The sequence below is a fragment of the Erythranthe guttata genome, chromosome 2 (assembly GCF_056151865.1).
Source record: "Erythranthe guttata isolate IM_541 chromosome 2, IM_541, whole genome shotgun sequence".
In the NCBI taxonomy this organism is placed as follows: domain Eukaryota; kingdom Viridiplantae; phylum Streptophyta; class Magnoliopsida; order Lamiales; family Phrymaceae; genus Erythranthe; species Erythranthe guttata.
The window spans coordinates 765949-788924 of record NC_142534.1 but is presented as its reverse complement, the minus strand read 5'-3'; the positions used below and the strand labels follow the sequence as shown (position 1 = coordinate 788924).

At 36.1% G+C, this 22976-nt stretch overlaps 5 protein-coding genes and 1 non-coding gene across 8 annotated transcripts; 5 read left to right on the top strand and 1 right to left on the bottom strand.

Annotated features, from left to right (window-relative positions):
• Window positions 1-750: 750 nt before the first annotated feature.
• On the top strand, window positions 751-4735 carry LOC105957701 (zinc knuckle (CCHC-type) family protein). 3 transcript variants are annotated; one of them, XM_088822360.1, is made up of 4 exons: window positions 751-905; window positions 2299-2517; window positions 2878-2970; window positions 3549-4735. In XM_088822360.1, the coding sequence occupies exons 2-4, from the start codon at window positions 2375-2377 to the stop codon at window positions 4159-4161; spliced, it is 849 nt and encodes a 282-aa protein (XP_088678486.1). In that variant the 5' UTR covers window positions 751-905; window positions 2299-2374; the 3' UTR covers window positions 4162-4735. The 3 variants fall into 3 exon arrangements, with proteins under 3 accessions (XP_088678486.1, XP_088678489.1, XP_012837116.2); XM_088822363.1 differs by having other exon boundaries at window positions 763-905; window positions 2208-2517; XM_012981662.2 differs by having other exon boundaries at window positions 794-905; window positions 2165-2517.
• A 2015-nt stretch (window positions 4736-6750) lies between these two features.
• Window positions 6751-9382, top strand: LOC105957698 (endoglucanase 24). Its single transcript, XM_012981659.2, has 4 exons — window positions 6751-7242; window positions 7694-7993; window positions 8097-8258; window positions 8509-9382. Exons 1-4 carry the CDS (start codon window positions 6835-6837, stop codon window positions 9109-9111), a joined length of 1473 nt encoding a protein of 490 aa, XP_012837113.2. The 5' UTR covers window positions 6751-6834; the 3' UTR covers window positions 9112-9382.
• Window positions 9383-10099: 717 nt separating this feature from the next.
• On the top strand, window positions 10100-10172 carry TRNAE-CUC (transfer RNA glutamic acid (anticodon CUC)). Its single transcript has one exon. It is a non-coding gene; the product is annotated as a tRNA-Glu (tRNA).
• Window positions 10173-10208: 36 nt separating this feature from the next.
• Window positions 10209-12012, top strand: LOC105957704 (uncharacterized). Its single transcript, XM_088822450.1, has 2 exons — window positions 10209-10316; window positions 11335-12012. Exon 2 carries the CDS (start codon window positions 11346-11348, stop codon window positions 11922-11924), a length of 579 nt encoding a protein of 192 aa, XP_088678576.1. The 5' UTR covers window positions 10209-10316; window positions 11335-11345; the 3' UTR covers window positions 11925-12012.
• Window positions 11415-14988, top strand: LOC105957699 (fructose-bisphosphate aldolase 1, chloroplastic). Its single transcript, XM_012981660.2, has 6 exons — window positions 11415-12750; window positions 13134-13403; window positions 13496-13605; window positions 13699-13789; window positions 13924-14193; window positions 14522-14988. Exons 1-6 carry the CDS (start codon window positions 12577-12579, stop codon window positions 14798-14800), a joined length of 1194 nt encoding a protein of 397 aa, XP_012837114.1. The 5' UTR covers window positions 11415-12576; the 3' UTR covers window positions 14801-14988.
• A 321-nt stretch (window positions 14989-15309) lies between these two features.
• BBX19 (B-box type zinc finger family protein) lies at window positions 15310-18421 on the bottom strand. The gene is made up of 6 exons (XM_012981663.2): window positions 17905-18421; window positions 17187-17283; window positions 16985-17100; window positions 16645-16887; window positions 16408-16499; window positions 15310-15744 (listed from the first exon to the last, which is right to left on the bottom strand). Exons 1-5 carry the CDS (start codon window positions 17995-17997, stop codon window positions 16413-16415), a joined length of 636 nt encoding a protein of 211 aa, XP_012837117.1. The 5' UTR covers window positions 17998-18421; the 3' UTR covers window positions 15310-15744; window positions 16408-16412.
• Between the last annotated feature and the right edge of the window lie 4555 nt (window positions 18422-22976).

The following is a 22976-nucleotide window of genomic DNA, read 5'->3' as shown; positions in this document are numbered from 1 at the left end:
AGTACTAATAGAGTCAAAAGTGTGTTCATCACTGTTTTAACTGACGGACTACTGGTTGACAAAAACGACCAAAAGTGTTAAATTATTGAAACATGAGGGACCAAATGTGGTTTTTTTGTGAACATAGGAGACTGAATGTGAAATCGGTGTAAACTTGAGAGATTACGGCCACCCATGAGATAAGCTCAAATTAAGAAATCCCCCTTATGTTTGGGTAATTACAAACATCCCCTTAAGTATCAACTATGAATTTTCTTATGCGTCTAACATTGCGGTGTCAAATTTAGTGCAATCTTCTAGATACGTGGAATATCTTTAGTTTGTACCCGTTCTATCTCATTCAATCTCCAAATTTGGAAACAATATGATCATCATATGTTTCTCTTGGCTTGTAAACATTTAGATTGTGGTGTATCAGAAACTGCATTTTTGCTCTAACGAGTACGGACTGTAGAATATTCCACGAAATCTAGTAGATAATGTTGAATTTGATATCACAATGATGGACGTGTAAGAAGATTCATTCTCGATGAATGATTAGCCAAACAATGAATGATTTTTTCGTAATTTGACATCAGTGGTGCCAGTAATTCACTATCATAATAGTGTTGTAGCTATCTGAAATTGGGCCCGAAAAGAACTTCAAAGTGGGCCTAATTTTAAATGCTCTTCGCTGCCGGGCTGTAAATTTTCTGGCCCACAATGAATTTCCTTTTTTTTTTCAAAATCTTAATTTAATAAATGAAAAATAGATATTGAACCACAAATTGAATAAGGGTTGTGTTCCACCAATCCGATTACTTCAGCTGGTCGTCGTCCCGTGAACTATTTTCTTTCTGCGCACATACCTTTCGTTTATCTGTTTGCCAAATCGCGCGATTGTCACTGTACTCGCATTTCATCAGGTTCTCTCTCTCTCTCTCTCTCTCTCTCTCTCTCTCTGCATCTTAATTTTCCACCGTTATAATCTGAGGATCTCGTTATCTTAATTTTAGGTTTATGATTTGTCTGATGTTAATCGTGACGGTTTTTTCATTCCGTTTCCGTTTGCTGGGTTTTATACTATGTTGTTATGGATAATTGATGCTGTTATGGCTAAGTGATGGTTACTTGTTCATAGAAGTTAGGGTTTCGGATTTGCTATGACTTTTTTGTATTGTGGATTTATGTTTAAGACCTACTTAGATGATTAGTTAGGGTTTTCAGATTAGATTGAATTAGGTTTTTTTTGCTGTTTCATTAATTTAATATAATTTTTCTCTTGAGTTGTGTTCTTTTGTTCTAGGGTTATGTTGGATTGCACCAGTTAGTTGATGGTAGTTTTGAAAATTGAAGGGGCATTGAAAACAGGGGACATGTATTTTGTTACCTCGTAAAAACTTTTGAAATTAGGAAACGAGGTCGAAGAATTGAAGTCGAGTACGCCAAAGTTTGATGTTGTTTAACTGGTATTGGATAATCGATTACATTCTCATAACATGCACATTAGAATCTGATGCTAGTTGTCCTAGGGCCAGTTAGTTTCTGCTGCGGTACTTCTGGAGTTCTATGTTTGTGTGGTTGTACGCATGGATGTTAGATGCGAAACCAATGCACTCCATCAATTCAGTTATTGCGCAGCATCTTCAGATGTTATTAGTTGAATGCTTGTTTGAGCATAATAAATCGGTGGCTCTATGATGAACTTGTCTTTTTTTTTTTTGTCTGGGATGGAGACTTCAGATTCATGTGGTTTGAGGTATGTGGATGGAAGGGAAGAAAGTATTGCCTCGTATTGCAAAGATGAAATGACAAGAAACTGTGTTCTATCTGTAAAATAGATTTTTTTATTTAATGAACTGGTGCGCTGACCTTGTTATGCCCCATCTGTTACTGAATTCCTTCATGCCCTTCTATTCTTATCTCTTTTGTTGTTTCTTATGTTCAATTAGACATTTTTTCCCATAGAAGCGAGGTAGTAAAAAATGAACCTAATGGAAGAATGGGTGGAAAATCCGCTGCGTGTAGTAAAACAAAATTATTGGCTGATATGTCCTATAATGAGGATTGTTTCAGCTTTTATACTTTTGTGATGTTTTTACAGTTAGAGAATCTTGCAAAACAGTGGATATCGATGCCACATTACATTTTTAAATTTAGAATTTCATGGGGTGATGGCTTACAGATGTGATATTGATGTATGGTGGGATTGTTGTTGAATGTAATAGTGTGGAAGTGTGGTGCTAAAAATCATGAAGGATCGAGTAAAAAAACGTGGGAATCATTGACTGGTCTTGGGTGTGTGGTTGTGGTGGACAGGGAAGAGGCAGCAGCTGGTGGTGTTGGTGATATTTTGCGTGTGAGGTGTTGTTTGTTGATTGGATAGTTTTTGAGAATGAGCTTAGACAACCGGAGCAGGAGCCGAAGCAGGAGCAGAAGCCGAAGCAGGAGCAGGAGCCCAATGGACCGTAAGATCCGTACTCAGCGCAGTTCATATCGCGATGCACCATATAGGCGGGATGCAAGACAGAGCAGCAGGTTATTTGGTTTTAATTAAATTCACATGTGACTTTTTCTTCACTGTTAAATATATGGTTTGGGAATGAAGAGACAATCGAGGAATGACATCATCTAGAAGAAAGCTAGATCCGATGTTTTTCCTAACTGATTTTGTGTGATGGTCGTGTCTTGATTGAATTAATATTGTTCCGATGTTAAAAGTTTTCTGTGCATGGTTAAAAATAACATGTTTCTCCATGTTTTGCAGCATTATCACTAATGTTTTCTAATAGTTTGTTCTAGGAATACACTTCATCTGATTAATTCAGAAATATACACTTTTGTTTGGAAAATACTTCTTGTCGACATCATAAATGTTTGCTTTGTTGTTTTTTGCAGCCACAACAGTTTATGCAAAAACTGCAAAAGGCCTGGCCATTATGCTAGAGAGTGTTCGAACGTGGCTATCTGTCACAATTGCGGCCTTCCTGGGTAAATTTTTTTAATATTTTTTTCTTTTATGTAGATGCTATGTTCATTGAAGATATTTAATGATGTTCTAACCATTACTGTCTAACATTTTTCTTGGCTAAGATCTTTTGAGTGTATTAGTTGTGTTTTGATATACGAAGTTCATTAAATCATATGATGTTTAACTAGTTTGCCCTCACATGAATTTGTGCTTTTTCTTATATACAGCATAAATTGTTCGCTATCTCTGTGGTTTTTGTTACCTAGAGCATGAAATGCGTGCAATCTTTGTATGTTTGTGCTGTAAAATGGTGGATTGCTGTTAATAGACTCAATTTCCTAGCTTTCTGTAATATCCATGACTTTATCTATATGTATACATTCCTCTGTCCTTGCCTAAACTTGTATTCCATATCACATCTATCAACCACCATTGATCTTTGAATAATCTAATATATTCTATATGAGTTTGTTTCCGTTTATACTGGTCAAGATCTTTAAATAATCTAATACACGAGATATTTGAAGAAGATTCACTATTGATAATTTCACCGATTTGTAATTTTGCACCTGTGTGTCTATTGGGGGATTTTGAGCAGGCATATTGCATCAGAATGCACGACAAAATCTCTCTGTTGGAACTGCCGCGAGCCTGGGCACATGGCTGGAAATTGTCCAAACGAGGGCATCTGCCACACATGCGGAAAGGCAGGTCACCGCGCAAGGGACTGCTCAGCTCCTCAACTGCCGCCCGGTGATCTAAGGCTATGCAACAACTGCTTTAAGCAAGGCCACATGGCGGTCGACTGTACCAATGACAAGGCCTGCAAGAACTGTAGGAAGACAGGCCACCTCGCACGTGATTGTCCAAACGACCCTGTCTGCAACATGTGCAATGTATCGGGCCACGTGGCTCGTGGCTGTCCAAAGGCTAATATGCTCGAAGAGAGGGGTGGTGGTGGTCACGAGAGGGGTGGTGGTTTTGAGAGGGGCGGTGGTGGTTTTGAGAGGGGTAATGGTGGTTTTGAGAGAGGTGGTGGAGTTCGTGGAGGTGGATTAAGGGATATTGTATGTAGGAACTGCCAGCATGTGGGGCATATGAGTAGGGATTGTATGTCGATGACTATATGCCACAACTGTGGGGGGAGAGGGCATCTTGCGTTTGAGTGTCCGTCTGGGAGGATACTGGACCGCTTTCCAAGAAGGTACTAGGTTATGATTTTTTCTATGTTTTTTTGTTTCCCCGAAAAACTGTGATTTCCTTTTTCATGTTTCGATTTTGAAGTGAGGTTGATGTTGCACTTGCTGATCTTTGTTGTTTTTATCTTATTAATCTTGACCTTCTTTCTCTTCTTGTGATGGACCTGGTTTTTAATGTAGTGCTTTCTTTACAATTTGAAGAACTTGTTTTAAAAAATGTGGGCTGGTGAAAGGGCATAGTAGTAAATTGATCATTTCTTGCTATCTATACGGCATATTTTGTTTTTCTTCGTTTTCTTGACTATTATAACGTGATGGTATTTGAAGCAAATACGTAAAGTTATGTCCTTGTCGTCTCTGATAATCTGGTACTATTGATTTTGCTATCAAGGTCTGTTATGGGGTGAGTTCGGTTTTGTGTCACTAATTTCTCATACTTTCGAAGAAAATGAAATGAAAAATCATTTTGAATTACCCCCATTGCATCTTTTCTACATTCAGAACAATTGTTCCTGATGAAATTTTATGTATCAAACCAGAATTTAAACGGCATAAACAGAAAAATAAAGAAACATAAGATAAAAGTTGCATGTGGGTCTGGGAGTTGCCCCTAGGAAGAAGTCATTCTGCCAAAATTTACATTTATTTATCAATATAACTAAAACTTTTGTCCTGAAAAGTTATATTCTTCTTTGTCAGAAAATCCAAACTCAACAAACCAACCAACCAACCAACCTATGGTTCTGTACAAACTGAAACTAATTTCAGTATTCCATGTGTGGTCACTGGTCACTGGTCAAGATGAAAAGGAGATTCTGAGCCACCTTGATGATTACCTTTTATGGCCCAATTATAGAACACTTGGGTAATTATATATTTTTAAATAATTATAAATAAATGAAACAATAAAATTACTAATAATATGGAATACATTTAACATTTCAACTTAGAGTTCAACTTACCATTGATGTTATATTTAATTACATATAATCCGTTACATCGAGTGAAATACATCAAATGATTCTATATGTGTACGTGTGCTTAGTGGATGTAAAATCAGACGGTATATTTCACCGGGTATAGCTTCTCGTAGACTGAAAATATGACATAAACCTATCTTTGAGTTTGTTTAAATAAAAAATGTTAGAAAATTGCTAAATTTAAGAGAAACTTTATGTTTTTAGGTATATTGTGTGCCTTCAAGAGGATCAAAGATCTTGAAAAATTGATGTAAACCCAACTAACCATAAAATATTTTACCAGAACAACAATAGCGACAATACTGAAAAGAAAACAAAACAAAAAGTGTTACTTCAATTTTGACGTGAATTGTTCATTCACATGTGTGCAGTCTATTTTATTATGTGTCCTATTATTCAGAGTTCAACTACAAAATTTCACAGGTTTTAATAAGACAACACAGCTTACAACAAAATGGATAAATTATCCCATACAAGATTGATTCGCCACTTTTTTCTTTGCTTATTTTCCTTTATTTATTTATTTATAAATATGTTGAAGAATAAATCAATAAAAAACAATGAAATCTAAATCATCATTAACAATTGTTCAAGTTGCTTAAAGAAACCAACCAACTTTCAATCTTGTGAACATGAAGACACCGGAAAATGGTTCGTTATCGGCCTCTCTTTCATGTACCTCACATAAAAGATGAGAATAATTCCCCTCTATTTTATGCAGAAAATTAAGTTTAAATAGCACTTAATCCCCATCTGGTTTGAATTTTGTATACGTGACCCTCTTATACTTTAAATATAAGCACACGATCCCCATGTATTTTAATATATTGAAAGTACAGCGAGATGTTTTCAGATACATCTAATTCAATTTTATTCCTTATATTAATAAAAAGAAATTTGAAACTTTAACTTACCACTCCTTCTATGCGTAGTTAAAATATATCTGATGCTAATGAAATGATGAAGCATATTAATACTACTATAATAGGAATATTATAAATGACCCTACATAGAAGGAAAAAATGGGCAAAAAATAAATAAAATAAAATAAAATAAATAAACCACGACTTATGGGAGAGTAATGAAAGTCATGTGAATTTGAAGTGTCGCCACCAGCCGTGTCGGCGCCCATTCGACTTCCTCTTTCCAATTTTCCATACACCCGTGAGCCCCTCAATTGCCGCACATATTTAAACCAACCACTAATTTTTTGCTCAATAACTATTTTTTGGACTTAATTTTAGTGCCAAAATTCAACTAGTAAATTATATAATCGAAACTAACAAAATTCTATTAATTTAGCGAATTATTTAAACTATCGAACTAATAATTTAAATCATTTTTGTCGAGTCGGGACCGAAATTAACAATTATTAAAGGGATGTTAATAATTTATCGAGATTATAATGTACATTCTTCAATTTATTCTTCATTCTTAACAATCGAATTAATTTTTCCAACAATTGATTTGATATATTTGTATTTATCACTAATTGGGCTTTTAAAGACGAAATAACTTCCAAACTTTGATTTGTTAAATTTTTTTTTTTAAAAGAGGTATTTACCTTTTTACCCCTCCATGCCTAACAGTCCACTTAAATTCCACACTACAAAAACTAGCCCACGACCATCCAACAGAACAACACTCTCTTCGTTCAAAACCAGAGAAGAGTGAGAAAAAAGAGGGAAGGAAGAGAGAGAAAAACATGAAACGCGCGCACTACACACACTTCTTACTACTGCTCCTAGGGTTACCGTTTCTCGCGGTGAGTTACCACGACTACTCCGACGCGTTGACCAAGTCAATTCTGTTCTTCGAGGGGCAGCGCTCCGGCTACCTTCCGGCGGACCAGAGGATGACGTGGCGCGGGAACTCCGGCCTCGGCGACGGTTGGACTGCTGGTACCGACCTGACCGGCGGCTACTACGACGCCGGAGACAACGTCAAGTTTCATTTTCCGATGGCGTTCACCACCACAATGCTGGCGTGGAGCGTCGTGGAGTTCGGCGACTGCATGCCGCCGCCGGAGCGGAGGAATTCTCTGGTGGCGATCCGGTGGGCGACCGATTACTTGCTGAAGACCGTTTCTCAACCCAACCGCATTTTCGTCCAGGTACCAAATTATCATCAACCATTGAAATCAAAATTGTGGTGAATTTTTTTTTTATCATGCTTAATTTTTGAATTTTCTGTTTGAGTTTCCATGGAAATTACACCTTAATTGTTTTTAATTACAGAGTACAAAAAAACTAAACTTAATTGCGAGTAAAGGTATAATTGGTGAATGCAGTTGGAAAAAGTTAATCAAAGTTAAATAGCTAACAAACTAAAACAACCACCAGTCTTTGTTTGTGGGCCCCACTAATCCTCTGCACAGATCTAATGGTGGAAACTCACACAATCAATTCCACCTAATAATGCGTGAAAAAGCTCAAATTTCTATACACTGAGAAAGTGGAAACTGTTGTTGTAGCAGAAAATTAGTGTGGTTAATTAAGGATTAATTACTATAAAAAAATGGATTAAGAAATTAATCATTGAATAATTGAATTGTGTTTTTGCAGGTTGGGGATCCGATTGCAGACCACAACTGTTGGGAAAGGCCGGAAGATATGGACACTTCTAGAACAGTCTACACAGTTGAGGCACCGAATCCGGCGTCTGATGTCGCCGGAGAAACGGCGGCAGCTCTTGCCGCCGCCTCGATTGCATTCCGATCATCTGATCCTGGATATGCAGAGACTCTGTTGAGAACTGCCACCAGAGTTTTCGAGTATGCGGATACTTACCGAGGTGCTTATAGCGATAACTCGAATATTAGAGATGGTGTCTGCCCTTTTTACTGTGATTTTGATGGATATCAGGTAATTAATTAATCTCTAAACATGTTTTTTTAAGTATATAAATAATATTGTATACCATTTATTTAATTACCTATGAAATTTATTCATTACATAAAAAAAAAAGGATGAATTGCTGTGGGGAGCAGCTTGGCTAAGGAGGGCTTCACAAGATGATTCTTACCTCAATTACTTGCAAAACAATGGTAAAACACTTGGTGCAGATGACAACATTAACGAATTTGGATGGGATAATAAGCATGCCGGTTTGAACGTGCTCGTTTCCAAGGTTAATAATGTTTTCAAAATTTTCTAGGAATTTTCGAGCATGCATGTATAAGTATTCGTAAAAACCCCCCTATAATGCAATTTTTTTAGCCGATTAACGCTCGTTGTTTCGAGGGTTATGTGCTAAAAATGCATCATAGGGGTGTTTTTTGCTAATATTTACAACACGGGGACTTTTTAGTAATTCGATATAAGTACTACGAATTCTTGAATAAATAATCAAGAAAATATTTTTGTTTTTGTTATTGCAGGAGGTTATGGAGAATAGCAAGTACTCTCTTCAATCATACAGATCATCAGCAGATAGTTTCATGTGCACATTAATACCAGAGTCCACTTCATACCACATAGAGTTCACTCATGGTGGACTCATTTACAGGCCAGGTGGAAGCAATTTACAACATGCCACAACTATCTCGTTTCTACTACTCGTTTACGCAAATTATTTAGAAAAATCATCGCAAATTGTCAACTGTGGTGAAGTTAGTATTAGCCCTACAATGCTGAGACAGATAGCTCAAAAGCAAGTGAACTATATTCTCGGGGAAAATCCAAAGGGAATGTCGTATATGGTTGGATACAGCAGTTTATACCCTCAAAGAATCCACCACCGCGGATCTTCGATTCCTTCAATTAAAGATCACCCGAAGGTGGTTTCTTGCAATGAGGGTACGGTTTATTTTAACTCGTCGAACCCTAATCCTAATTTGTTGATTGGGGCAGTAGTTGGTGGCCCCGGTGAAGATGACGCTTATGATGATGATAGAGGCGATTTTCGAAAGTCGGAGCCTACAACTTATATTAATGCTCCGTTTGTTGGTGTTCTTGCGTATTTTGTGGCTAATTCCAACTAACCATCCATGGTTAGGTTTTAACCATTCATTCACCATTTACCAAGTGTATTTGAATTGGGATTTAGTGAAAATATATGAGAGTCTCTCATCTTGCACAAAGCAAGGAGGAAGAGGCTTTGTAGGATTGTATGGCTACAATTGCTCAAAGTTTGATATGAGAAGTTATGGATTTTAATTTTGCATTATTATAATTAAAGAGATTGTAAGCTTTGGTATTATTGATTGGGGAGTTATATGTTACACCTGGTTATTTACATCGGGTGAATCTGAATCATAGATTTGATTATAAGTGTGATTATGTGTAAATTTACTGTTCGAATTCATCTGATGTAAATAATCAGGTGTAACATTTAATTTCCCTGACCGAACTCGAACAATTTTATATTTGCACGTCTCTAACACATACACGATTGAGGAGTGGTTTCAAAATGCAAGAAGTTGGCATTTAAAGAAGTTTGTCTATGTCTTGTATTCATGAACCATTGATTTCTCCATCATCTAGTCACCTCTCGTAAATTGAATGCAGTTAATTTAAAAATGATAAATTTTCGACAAATGACAAACAAAGTATTAAAACTGAATATTTTTTGGGCCTACCAACTCAAAATTAAAAATTTCCAAGTCCCATCAATTGTATTACACAATTTAAATACCTAACCACACAAATGTCATTCAATTCACCGATCACTCCACAGTCTCCATAAATTATTAAAAAAAGAAAAAACTTATTACTTTCATATTTTGCTTTAAATTATATTTGGCGATAGGTTATGTCACACTATATTGTTTTGGTAAAAAGAAATTGTTATGCGGAAGGCCAAGTTTAATTGCTTAGTGAGTGGGCCATTGAGATTTCACATTGTTATCCACTCAGATCTGAATGAACCAATAGACTTTTCCTCCTTTAATGGGTAATTGGCCCATTTCTCCGACAGCCCATCTGAATTATTTTTATATTTATAATATGAAATAAGTAACCAATCATCAATCCGTTGTAGTCTAGTTGGTCAGGATACTCGGCTCTCACCCGAGAGACCCGGGTTCAAGTCCCGGCAACGGAAATTACTGTTTTTATTTTATTTTGTGCTTCTGGTCAAGCTCAAACTTATCTACGACGGTGGATGCGTCGTTTACGTATTCTCTTCACACCTTTTTACCGTTTGAAATTTCTTCCGCACAAACCCTAATTTTTGATTCCGTTAAAGGTATCTCCTCCTTTTGGTCAATTTCTTCCAATTTTTTTGCCGCTTAAGCAAACTACGATTTACAATTATTCTCTTTCGTTGTTCATTTTCTTCTCCCTTTGATTAATTTCTTCCAAACTTTCGGCAGCTAAGCAAATTACGACTTCGATTTTTTTTTTCTTTTTTCGCGTTGTTCAGTCCTTGCGTTTGGAAGGTTAGTAAGAATATAAATGCAATTCCTTTGAAATTTTGTTGTGTTATATGTATTCAGTGAGGAAGTGTATTTCAATCTGTTACTTCTGATAATTGATTAGTTATGAGAGAGAAATTTTGAATCGATTGTTTTGAGTTTCGGATATCGTGATTTACGGCACTTTAATTCGGAGTTGATTCGATATTTTGCTTCAGTAAGCCAGCAATTCCTTTGTAGCTAAATTTATTTGCAAGTGTTCTGTTTTCAGATGGAATGGTTTGTTGAAATGATATATCCATATATATCCCTTTTGTTTCACACACAAATATGCTCATATCCCGGGATCACATGCTCTGAATTTTGTTAGGGTAGTGTGCAATGTAAGATTTACCCTTTTGATCAAATCTATTTGCTGAAAATTGGAGAAATAGTAAACAATTTATGCTTCCTTCAAAGTTTGTTGAATTAGTTTTTACCACATAACCGCACAATTAGCTGATGTATGGGGGGGATGATTTATGCGGTTTGTGCATTTCTTTTGGCCAAATGTTTATGTCCTGGAGAATGATGACATGTTTGGGTGCGGGCTTTCGGTTACGGGCGGCATTTATTTAGTGCATTAACTCGAAAAGTTGATGATTCTCACATGTTCACATCGAATGGTGATTTTGAATGTCAAGTACAATTTATGTTTTGTGATTAGAGTAATTGGTGACATTGCGGCTAAAATATTTGTTTGCTTTAATAAGACCTTACAAATACTTAATAATAAGGGCACACTAATCTTGATTATGATTGACTTGTTATAGCCATAGTTGTTTCTGACTGAAGTTTTGTCTTCACTAGGTCTAAATACTATGGAGTTCGGGCAGAACGGAGTAACACTTTCACAAGAAGATGTTGCTTGGGCAGATTCTTGCTTCAGTAAAGACCCCGACACTGATTGGGATTCCATTAAATACGCCTTGTTACAAACTCTCGACACCCAAAATCACTCATCTTACGAGAGAGAAAACTCTCCTGAAGCAAGAGCAAATATGGAGATCAGTTCTAGTGAAAATACTAGCGACGAAGAAGAACAAGAACCGAACAGAAACGGCCGTTCAAACGATGAAAATACTGACGAATTCTGGTCGAGACATAAAAGGGAAGATGTTTTTCTTCCAACGTACAACGAAAATACGAGGGACTTTGGAGTTTTCGATCCCGAGGTGGATTTTGTTTTTCAAGCGTTTGAAGTGGAGGAAGGGCTATTATCATCGAGCGAAGACATTTTCAAGACATGGGATTTAGGTATAGCGCCTCGTGAAGACGAAGAAGAAGATGCTATGGTGCAGATAATTAAATCCCTTGCATGGAAAGACTTGTTCGATGATTCACTCGATGATCTCGTTTCCGGAATTGCAGGCCTCAGTTTGAGTTCTAAATCAGGCTAACTACTTAACTTATTCACTGTTGATATTTCCCCTAGCGGCACGAAATAGCTTATGCTTATTTATTTAGCGTTACATATTTCATTTTAAAGCTCTCTTTCTCGCCTTTTTTTTTCCTTTCGTTTTTTCGATTCAATTGTTGGGGACTTGCTTACCTGTCTGAATGAAACCTGACCACAAAACCAGTTCAATTACCAAGCACAGTTTTTTTGTTCCATGGCTTATGGTTATATTCAGACCAAAATCCTGGGACTAAATATTGGCCATTTATCACCTAATCATAGGCCAAAAAAGGAGACCACAGCCTCATATTTATTTGTGATGCCAAGAAAATATTAAAAAAGAAAATTTATTTATTTATTTGTTTTTGGGTATGGTTATATGATGAATTTGCAACCAGTGGTGCAACATGCCAAAGCCGGACAAATTATCACATCCACATGGAGGCTGGTGATTGGTCCACACATAACAGCCTCAGAGGACATATCTTTCCACACTATACACTTTTTTATATATATAGAGAGTTTGTTTGCACACTGAGGATGTGTGGCAAAGAGAGTGAGAGGGAGATAAGATTTTTGAATAAGGGTTGGCCGTTGCTTCTTATTTCTATCACATTCTCAAGAAAAAACTTCTACACCAAAAAAACATAGCAATGGCCTCAGCATCACTCCTCAAGTCATCTCCGGTTCTCGAAAAGTCCGACTTTGTCAAGGGGCAGACTCATCTCCGCCAGTCTTTGGCCGCGGCCTCTGTCCGCCCCAACACCGCCTCCTTCCCTCTCACCGTCCGTGCTTCCTCCTACGCCGATGAACTCGTCAAGACCGCGGTACTTTTCTCGTTTTATTAATTTTCAAATCAGTTCATGCAGATAGTTTTTAGTGGATAAAGATGGTTATCATAGAATCTGCTAGTCAAACATGTATGAAAAAACAGCATTTTAGTGTAGCCCACTTAGGCCTTATTTGGTTGTAATGGCGGAGCCAGCATAGGGTAACGGGGGGCCATGGCCCCCCACCACCTCGATAATCATATTTGTTAGTCTTCAAGTAGTGTTATTGTCTCCCTTGAGAATTTTATAGATGAAAACCTACTGTGAACAATACACACACACACACACACACACACACACTACTTTTTGTATTTGGTGTAGTGGATAAATTAACTAATGTGGTGTGTGTGTGTGTGTGTGTGTGTATTTATTGGGTGTAGAAAACTATTGCGTCACCAGGGCGTGGTATTCTAGCCATGGATGAATCGAACGCGACATGCGGGAAGCGTTTGGCGTCCATTGGACTAGAAAACACAGAGGCTAACAGGCAAGCGTACCGTACACTTTTGGTGACGCCACCTGGACTGGGGAACTACGTATCAGGTGCCATCCTCTTTGAGGAGACACTCTACCAATCCGCCGTTGATGGTAGGAAGATCGTTGATATCCTCACTGAGCAGAACATTGTTCCCGGTATCAAGACTGATAAGGTCAATTAGTATCCAAAAAAAAAATCTTCTTTTTTGTTGAACTTTTTTTTTTGTAAATGTAGTTATTGATGAGTGGTTTGAGTATTATATAGGGTTTGGTTCCGCTTGCGGGTTCAAATGATGAGTCGTGGTGCCAAGGTCTTGACGGGCTTGCTTCCCGCTCTGCTGCTTACTACCAACAGGGTGCTCGTTTTGCCAAATGGTAATTAAAATCTTTCTTTTTTATAGTAGTAATAATGGATTAGATTCATTATATTGTTATAATAAAATTATTTAATTCTATTTACTGTTTCAGGCGTACCGTTGTAAGCATTCCCAATGGTCCATCTGCTTTGGCCGTGAAGGAGGCCGCCTGGGGACTTGCTCGCTACGCCGCCATTTCTCAGGTATAATTAGTGCATAAATTGGAAACGGAGTTTCTGAATTCCATCAATTTCAATCATAAAAAATATTTTCGATTTTGGAACAATATTTTCATTCCGAATTCCAAAAGTTAATATTTTTCGATAAATATTATTAGGACAATGGATTGGTGCCGATAGTGGAGCCAGAAATATTGTTGGATGGAGAGCATGGGATAGACAGGACATTTGAGGTAGCACAGCAGGTATGGGCAGAGGTGTTCTTCTACTTGGCTCAGAACAATGTTCTGTTCGAGGGTATTCTCCTCAAGCCTAGCATGGTGACACCTGGCGCTGAGTGCAAGGACCGCGCCACTCCCGAGCAGGTCGCCGACTACACTCTCAAGCTCCTCCACCGCAGAGTCCCCTCTGCCGTCCCCGGAATCATGGCAAGTCTTTTTTTTTTTTTTTCAGTTCCTTCCCTCTAATTTCAATCATATATACCTGAATAACATGATTAATTAAATAATTGGACCTTTCCGGATGTTTGGTTAGTCAAATAACATTCTCGAACTAATCTTCGCTGATTGAGAGATTATTTAATTGGACCTGCGACGGTCCAACAATATTTAACATGGGTTTTTATAAGATTATTATGTAATCATCTTCGCTGATCTTATCGTTAGTGGCGGAGCCAGCATAGGGCCAATCAAGGCCTTACAGTATCATCGATAAAATATTCAAATAATTGTTTTTGATTTTGTATTTTGTTTATAGTTCTTGTCTGGTGGGCAATCCGAGGTTGAAGCAACACTCAACTTGAACGCAATGAACCAATCTCCAAACCCGTGGCACGTGTCTTTCTCGTACGCGAGAGCTCTGCAGAACACATGCTTGAAGACTTGGGGAGGATTGCCCGAGAATGTGCAGGCGGCTCAGGAGGCTCTGCTTGTGAGGGCTAAGGCTAACTCTCTGGCTCAGCTCGGGAAATACACCGGTGAGGGAGAGTCCGAGGAGGCTAAGAAGGGAATGTTTGTTAAGGGCTACAGCTACTAAGCTCATTATTATTTATTTTGGAAACTACGAGAAAACGAGGAAAAGGTCTGTAAAATTGTTAAGCCGAAAAAGAAGATGTGTTGTTGCTCTTGACGCTTATTTATAGCGATTTGAGACTTATTTTTGTTCATTTTGCGTGTACTCTCTGTTTTTAACCAGTTAATAAACCTTGATGCTGATGAGAACTAGTTCTACTGTCTTGTTTTTCAGAAGCATGATTTTCAACCCTGTTCCGTTCTTTTGTCAAGATTTTGTTGTTTCGGGTTTGAGTACATATCTGTTTGTTCTGAATAATCGCATGTAACTGGGTAGTAGAAACAGAGGGCTGATATAGAAATGCTTAAGCTAGCATATATTCGACACTAACAGAGTTATTAACCTTCCATATTATTCCTGCATTGATAAATATTCCTAAATATTCCGAATATTACATCGAGGACACAATAGCTATATACAAAAATAACAAGAATGAAGAAAATATTCCAATAGACCATGTACAGAAAAACGAGTTTCAAGAAGCGAGAAATAATAATTATTTCGAGTTGCAAGGGAGCCGATTATATCAGAGATGAGTTGCGGATACGACTAGTCTAAGCCAATGCACAATGTACAGGACCTCTAGTTTTTCTCTATAACCTCCTTGGGTATATCAGAGAAAGCCCGAAAAAGAAAAATAGTAACGAAAAATTTGTGCGGTTTTATTGGTCAGTTGCACTTTCCTAATGTCATTCAATTTACATCAGACCATCTACCACAAATTTCTTCAACAAACAAACTTTGTTCAACGCATAATGCTAAGAGTGGGAGAAAATGATTTGCAAAATAATCCTATGCTTCACTGGTGCTAAATAAAAGTTCGGCAGTTGTAAAATTTCACTTTTGTGACTGTCGCGTGTGCTGTCTCATTCCACTGCTAATACCACCTCAAAGCACGCTGCATCGAACTGCAGAAGTTGCAATAAAAGAAGGAAAATATTAGAATAACTGTGAGTGAAAATGTACTAAAATCTCGATATCTAAATAAATCAAGACTGTTTTAAAGGTGTCGGATCGGTATAAAAAACTTCTTAGCTGCCACCGACCACCAACCCACACACAAAAACACTCTCATGATGACTTTTTTTTAATATTATTCTTGTGACTCGACAAACAATGTCGACGAAGTAAAGCTCAAAATAAACCATTGTTTATGATGATATAAGGGACAAAGACTTTTGTTTCGGTTAACATTATTACAATACCAAATCCTGCTTAGTATAAGCCCGTAGCAATGGAAATGCAAACTGAAGTTGATAATAGAATGAATTTGAGCAGTCTGGCATCGGAAACTAATCCGAACAATAATTAGAAAGGTGACAAAAACCATAAATCAGGAAAAAATTTAGAATTTTAGCATTAGACGAGTAGTATAAAACGTACACCTTCTACTAGGATTTCTCCTTGTGGAGAATGCTGCATGATAAATATAGATCAAAGCAGTTCCAACATGGTGAAAATAGTTAAGATTTTTTTCCTTTTAGCTTTGTTATGCTGCCAATAATAGTATATATATATGTGCATTTGCTTAATGAGTTCATACAGGATATTTTGGTCGTACTAGAATATACCTTCATTACTTCTCAAGCTCCCTTTTGTAGTATCCATCTGGAACCACACTTTCGAAACCATGATTGTTGTCACCGAAAGTATCCACTCGTTCCTTGGAAGTAAACATAACCAAAAGAAAAAAAAATGATTTTTTTCAAGATTACCGGACGATAATTCAGAGTTAAAAAACCACAATTCTTGAAATATATAGTAGTTTTTGACACACACAAACCATTATAGTTAAAGAAGATAGATACCTGGTTGTTTGGAGCATGTCCATGCATCCTTTGAGGTCTGGCATTTAGGTCAATTAAATTATTCTCCATCCTCCCATCGTACTCAGTGTCGTTACCAAGATTTCGGTTGGGAGAAGCCCCGTGATTTTGCTGATTCTCTATCGCCCTATGATTAGACATGTGACTAGTTTCCATCTTTGCTTCACCGATATTGTTTCTCTGTGATCCTGGCTCGTCTACATTTCCAGGTTTATCCCCTGGAAACTACAGAAGCAAAACACAGAAGAAATAAAGATCGAGGCTCGTATTTGTCGGTCACAAAAAAATGAGAACCAGGTCCCCTCTCAGTACAACCACAAACCTCGACTCTTTGTCTCAGCATGAGATATCTTCCGTGGGTTCTTTTACCGCCGACATGGACAATCATATCACATTGCAGGCAAAGGGAACTTCCGTCAATCTCACAGTAAAAGAAAGCTACATAAAAGACCCGAGTAAATATTCTTTTTTTAGAACAAGTTTTCAAATATATGGAAACGGAGAAGACATGAAGCAGACCATACCAGGAGCACTTTCGCATATGTCACAACGTAGGAGTTCACTAGGCTCGGCAAGTCCAACTCGAACATGTCTATTCGCGAGCTTGTTACACATATGAACCTGCCATAATTCATAACAAGTAAAACCCATGCTTTGTGCCCATAAACTTTTTCTTACAGCAATCAATTCTTAAACAATACTGTCTAAATGTTCAAACTAGTCCAACATAGAATTCATAGAGCAAGAAGTTACATTTTTGCAAGCAATGCACTATCCATAATTAGAACAATTACTAAACTCATGATTCTAAGAAGCGGGATCTGACGAGTAAGTTTATTACGCAACGTACCATCAACAAGCACTACTAAAACAAAGACGATCTACTAAACCGACATTAGGGAAACCATACTATTATGAATATTTAAGAGAAGTTGTAACTAATTCTTGATAGAATATGATACTTTAATATCAATTTGCAGTCCACAAAAAAGAAAATTGAAAAGGGGAAGCTTAATCTCCAATAGCATAGATTGTGACATTGTGTCGATAAACATCGCAATCTAATAAAACATATCCAAACACTACAAATCAATTAGCAAGACACATTCAAAACAAAAGATACCAATTAATTAATGCACACAAAATATTCACAAAAGAAAATCCGATTAGATCCAACACAAATCGATTCACACACATACATGTGTGCTTATGCATGCAAACAAAGGGGCATCGGAGTAATACCTTATCATCACAAGCACGACAGAGCGCCGCCTCATCCGCCGCGCAGAATAAAATCGCCGCCGCACTCTCACAAACGTCACACAGTGTCCTCATTTATCACCAATTAAACCGATTGATTTCCAACTTATCCAATAATTACTGTTTCACTTCGCAATCCGTACACACACGCATGAATAACAAACGTCCATACAACATCTCCGGATAAACACACACACTCACACACACACACACTCTAAGATAGATTAGATATAATAGTTATAAAAGTAACTGTGTGCATACATAAACACACACTGAATCACATCTACTGCGTGAAATTCGGTGTTAACGGATAGACGGAGGGATCGAAGATGAGGTTTCCGGCAGGATATTTCAGTTGCCGGAGATCGGAATTTGAAGGAGAAAATCGGAATTTCTGAGCCAGTTGATTTGCGCGTTCGGTGCGGAGCTACTTTTTGCTCTCTCACTCGCTCTGGTGTATACCGAGACAACTATTCGCAGTCACGAGACGACACGTGGCAATTAGGAATCAGGTACCATTGTCTTTATGTTGTGTTACTAATTTACCCTCCGCTTCCTAAATTTAATTTACTTAAATCATCTTCTTTCTCGGGAATATATTAAATGGTAAATTACGGCCACCCCTTAAGTTAATGTCAAATTACGAAAAAATCCATCTTGTTTGAATAATTACAATCACCTCTTAATCTATGAATTTTCTTACGCATCCATCCTTATAGTGTCAAATTCAACACAATTTTTTAGATTCCGTGGCATACACTTTTGATTGTACTCGTTGTGTGTAAAAATGCAAGTTCTGATGCACCACAGTCTATATTTACAAGCCAAAAGACACATCTTATATTCATATTGTATTAAAATGTGTAGATCAAATGGGGTAAACGTAAAACAGATACAAATTGGAGAATATTCCACATAATCTAGAGTATTCCACTAAATTAGACACTGCAAATCTGAATGTGTAAGAAGATTAATAGTTGAACGAGGTGATTGTAACTATCAAAATAAGAGTATTTTTTTCGTAAATTGACATTACTCAGTTGATGACCGTAAATTACTATATATTAAATTTAAAACTTATGAATTTAGATGAAAACTCCATTTCTCTATCTACCTTCACCTAACTTTACTAATTTTGTTTCAAAAATTTAAAGCCATCATATAATATTTGGAACTACCTATTTTTTACTCTTTCGTAAGGCTATGAATTAATATTCAAAAATAGAAGTAGTTTGTTACGACTAGCACGAATTAAAATTATAAATTATACACCATTACGTAAAAAATCATTTTGAGAAAAAAAGAAGAAAAAAACACCGACGGTAATAAGAGAATTCACTATGTAGAGGCGAGGTACAAAATAAATGATTCAATTGTAGACGAAGAATCCCTTTATTAGCTCTAGTAGTTCATAAATTTGCCTTATAATAGGCCTATACAGCCATAATCAAATGAAACATAACCATTAATCTAGTACTACACTCCTCGTACCTCGATACCACTCAGGCAATCATTTGCCGATGAATTTAACATAATAATTGTTTTCGTCGAGCAAAATATTTGAAGTGTTACATTATTATGTATATAAAATCAAGATTTTGACAACAATGGATTAAGAGTTAAGGACCCTCAAGTGTTGGTCTTCAATTTTCATGTCCTAATGGCTAAAATATGTTTTTGTTTGGTGTCCCCCTTTGTCCATCACGACGCTGTACCCATGTTGCAATTTGTCATAAACAATTTAATGATAATATATTATTCATTTATCAATCTGTACTAAATTCTGACCAAATTGTTCGATGATTATTTAATATAACATTATAAAAAGAAAAACATTATAGTAAAACGTTAGTGTATGTTATACTGTAGCAGGTGGAGACTTATTGTTTAATTCTCAAGTTTCTTGATCGTGACTCCTGAGGCCATTTTGGTCCAAAAAAAAGATTCTAATAGAAATAAAAATATTGCCAATCAATTTAAAAGGGATTGGAAATCAAAAGTGTAGAATACCTTACAATAATAAATCATAAATATATTGTATCTTGAAGGATTTGAGTATTTCGAATCATATCCATCAAACAATCTTTTTCAGATTTTCCACCTTTTTTGTTTTTAAATTTTCTTTTTTTGCATGTCGAGTAACTTTTGGAATCTTCTGTCAGCTTGTGTCAATCGATCAATATTCGAATCTCTTTGTCAACGGTCGCTACGTCGAGCTTTTCACACATGATTAGCCTAGTGTGGTTTACGTCTCTCAATATAATTTACAAGTTATTATATGAGAATGTACGTTCATACAGTGCACTTATGTAGTTAACTGCGAATTATTGCATCTAACGAATATTAATTGTATAAAGGGCAAATATGGAAAAACAAAAAAGGGAAGGGGTCCAGCAAATGAAAGAAACATCGAGAAGGTCGAATGAGAATGAGTGATAAGAGACTAGTTTTGAAGGGTTTGGTTAAGTTTGGTCCACAAACAAACAAACAAGACCCAAATTATATATAGCAAACAAATGTGTTTAATGTTAATTGATTGAAAAAGTCAAGGTGAAGTTTTGTGTACCAATGTTAGACAAATAGTACTAACACAAAGTTGTGTTTGGCGTACCGATATTACTAATTCATAGCCACAAACACCAAAAGTGATTATGTGGATTGAAAGCAACTCTCTAACCATTCTCCTCCATCAATTTCATATCTTTTTTGCCCCCACCAATATTTTTTCCTAACAATAATTAACCATTTTTTTTAGAGATTTTGATAAGTTGTTGATCATACTGGTAAGATGATACACACTAGCTAACAATCGGTTAGGTGCTATTTCATTGGCACATCGGTAACGTAGATATTGTGTGCTGCAGTGAAATATGTCTTAAATGAAAAGAAAAAAAAATTCGTCTTATATTTTTCAAATTGTTCATCTGATTTTTTTCCCAACATTTTTAGACATAATTTCACTGTATTAGAGCAACTCCAATGGGGTTATCAAATAGAGTATTCAAACATTTAACTCCCATTTACATACATAAAAATAGAAATCTTTAACTCCAATGGAGTTATCAAATGAGGTTTCCATTTTGATAATTCATCTTTTGGGTTGTAAAAATACTTGCTGGAAATTGAGTTATCAAAAATGTAACCTCCTAATCATTCAATCAGAAGTTGACACGTGGCAATTACAAATAAAACCACCAATAAACTTCCAACTGATAATTAATTTGATAACCATGGTTGGAGTAGATGAATTTTAAATCAATATTAAAATAATTCTCAAATATCAAATGAGTATTTGATAACTCAATTTTGATATCTAGCATTGGAGTTGCTCTTACGTTGGGGTAGCATTAGGTGGATAACTATATATACGTTTCAATTATTTTATATATGAAATGAAATCATAATAAAATTTGAAGTACAGTAAGGCCCGAAACCCACGTGGGTCATTGTAATTTGTTACGGTTAGGCCCTAACTAATTTTTTTTTGAAGCCCATTAAGTGGCCCAAATGTTATTCCACATTGATCCATTTAATTCTCCTAATTTATTAAACAATAGTGCACTACTGCATATATAAATCTATTTTAATTAATTAATAATACTATGAATTTCATTGACGATGCGGCTTATTCATTATAATTAAAATAAAAGGAATTGATTTCATCCAGCATTGATTTAATAGTAAAAAAGTTATTATGAGCTTTTATCTATTTAATCTTCAGTACAATCAACGTTTTAAGGTACACATTTATTTATTGACTCAGTTGCTTTCTAGTATTTAGTTACTTATCAACACGTAACATCATCTGATTTAAGGTGTAATCGGTGGGAAACTCCTGACGTTTCACATAATATATTAAGTGGTTTTACAGGAAAGACGAACAAGTATCGTACACTTAAACCTTTGAACTACTCATCTCGAGTGATCCCGTATCAATTGATTGTATAGATAAATAATACTTACTAGTACTACACCCGTGCGATGCACGGTGAATATATTATTTAGAATTGACGGTAAATACGTATTTTAAATGGATGATTCAAAACAAATGAGGTATATTTGTATATATTAAGTCCATACAATCATGTTTTCAAAAAACAGAATAGAAAATTTAATAGGCTCTTTAATCACTTTATACTATGTTTATTAACGACTTTTAGAGTATCATCTTCCGTTGTTAGCACAACATATAACTGTTTTACGTCATCAGACTTATGTAAGAGAGTGTTTGGCTACAAATGTACAAAAAATCAATTTCCGAGAAAATCAATGTTTGGACATATAAACTATTCGGAAATAAATGAATGTATGATTGAACTATCAGATATTGGCCAGACTTAAGCTATTGGGCTGTTTCCCCTTCATTTGCTTCACTTGCACGTCTTTGTTGTTCCCAAGTAGCTTTAGTCTAGAATTTGCAAGCCTAAACGACGCCTTGAGACGAAATTCTACTTCCGATCCTATGATACTGAAAAAATGATAAAAAATTTACACATGAGACATAAGCATGGAAGAGATATATAGTTTGTGAGTAACATGTTGATGATACCCAAAATATCCTACATAAGCCCGACCATATGTCACTAAGACTTAAATTGCAGCATATTCCAAAATCCTTAAGTATAACAAAACATAAGATGTTGAAACCCTAAAAATGCCACGTGTCAAAATATTAGGCCTATAGATTGTCTTTATATATATATATATATAGATTCTTATTGGTGGATCACCAACACAACCAAATGTGTAAGCTAACTCAAAACATTTTTCATTTTGACATTTCCTTTCATTTATCTTAGTTGGTAAGTTGGATAAAACATCGTTATTTACATATTGACATTAATATAGTTGAATTGCTTGGAATTATGTATAAAATGATAGGTATGGCATGTCTAAGGACTAAGCTTGCAATAATTAAAGGCAAATTCTTTCTTAAATTTAAAATTATGTCAATTCCGCTAATATAATTAAATTATATATTAAAAACATTTTAATCATTGATTTGGCCAACCCATCCAACCATTGTCCGGTATGTTAGATTTAGTGGAGACCAC

What these genes read in the sequence shown, in the direction of transcription:
- LOC105957701 (XM_088822360.1), top strand. Translation starts at nt 2,375, where the DNA reads ATGAGCTTAGACAACCGGAGCAGGAGCCGAAGCAGGAGCAGAAGCCGA. An exon ending in GATGCAAGACAGAGCAGCAG is followed by an intron (nt 2,518 to 2,877) that starts GTTATTTGGTTT and finishes TGTTTTTTGCAG; the next exon opens with CCACAACAGTTTATGCAAAA. An exon ending in CACAATTGCGGCCTTCCTGG is followed by an intron (nt 2,971 to 3,548) that starts GTAAATTTTTTT and finishes GATTTTGAGCAG; the next exon opens with GCATATTGCATCAGAATGCA.
- LOC105957698 (XM_012981659.2), top strand. Translation starts at nt 6,835, where the DNA reads ATGAAACGCGCGCACTACACACACTTCTTACTACTGCTCCTAGGGTTA. An exon ending in CCAACCGCATTTTCGTCCAG is followed by an intron (nt 7,243 to 7,693) that starts GTACCAAATTAT and finishes GTGTTTTTGCAG; the next exon opens with GTTGGGGATCCGATTGCAGA. An exon ending in GTGATTTTGATGGATATCAG is followed by an intron (nt 7,994 to 8,096) that starts GTAATTAATTAA and finishes TAAAAAAAAAAG; the next exon opens with GATGAATTGCTGTGGGGAGC.
- LOC105957704 (XM_088822450.1), top strand. Translation starts at nt 11,346, where the DNA reads ATGGAGTTCGGGCAGAACGGAGTAACACTTTCACAAGAAGATGTTGCT.
- LOC105957699 (XM_012981660.2), top strand. Translation starts at nt 12,577, where the DNA reads ATGGCCTCAGCATCACTCCTCAAGTCATCTCCGGTTCTCGAAAAGTCC. An exon ending in ATGAACTCGTCAAGACCGCG is followed by an intron (nt 12,751 to 13,133) that starts GTACTTTTCTCG and finishes TATTGGGTGTAG; the next exon opens with AAAACTATTGCGTCACCAGG. An exon ending in CTGCCGTCCCCGGAATCATG is followed by an intron (nt 14,194 to 14,521) that starts GCAAGTCTTTTT and finishes TTTTGTTTATAG; the next exon opens with TTCTTGTCTGGTGGGCAATC.
- BBX19 (XM_012981663.2), bottom strand. Translation starts at nt 17,997, where the DNA reads ATGAGGACACTGTGTGACGTTTGTGAGAGTGCGGCGGCGATTTTATTC. An exon ending in TGCTGAGACAAAGAGTCGAG is followed by an intron (nt 16,888 to 16,984) that starts GTTTGTGGTTGT and finishes TTGCTTCTGTAG; the next exon opens with TTTCCAGGGGATAAACCTGG. An exon ending in GACATGCTCCAAACAACCAG is followed by an intron (nt 16,500 to 16,644) that starts GTATCTATCTTC and finishes TTTACTTCCAAG; the next exon opens with GAACGAGTGGATACTTTCGG.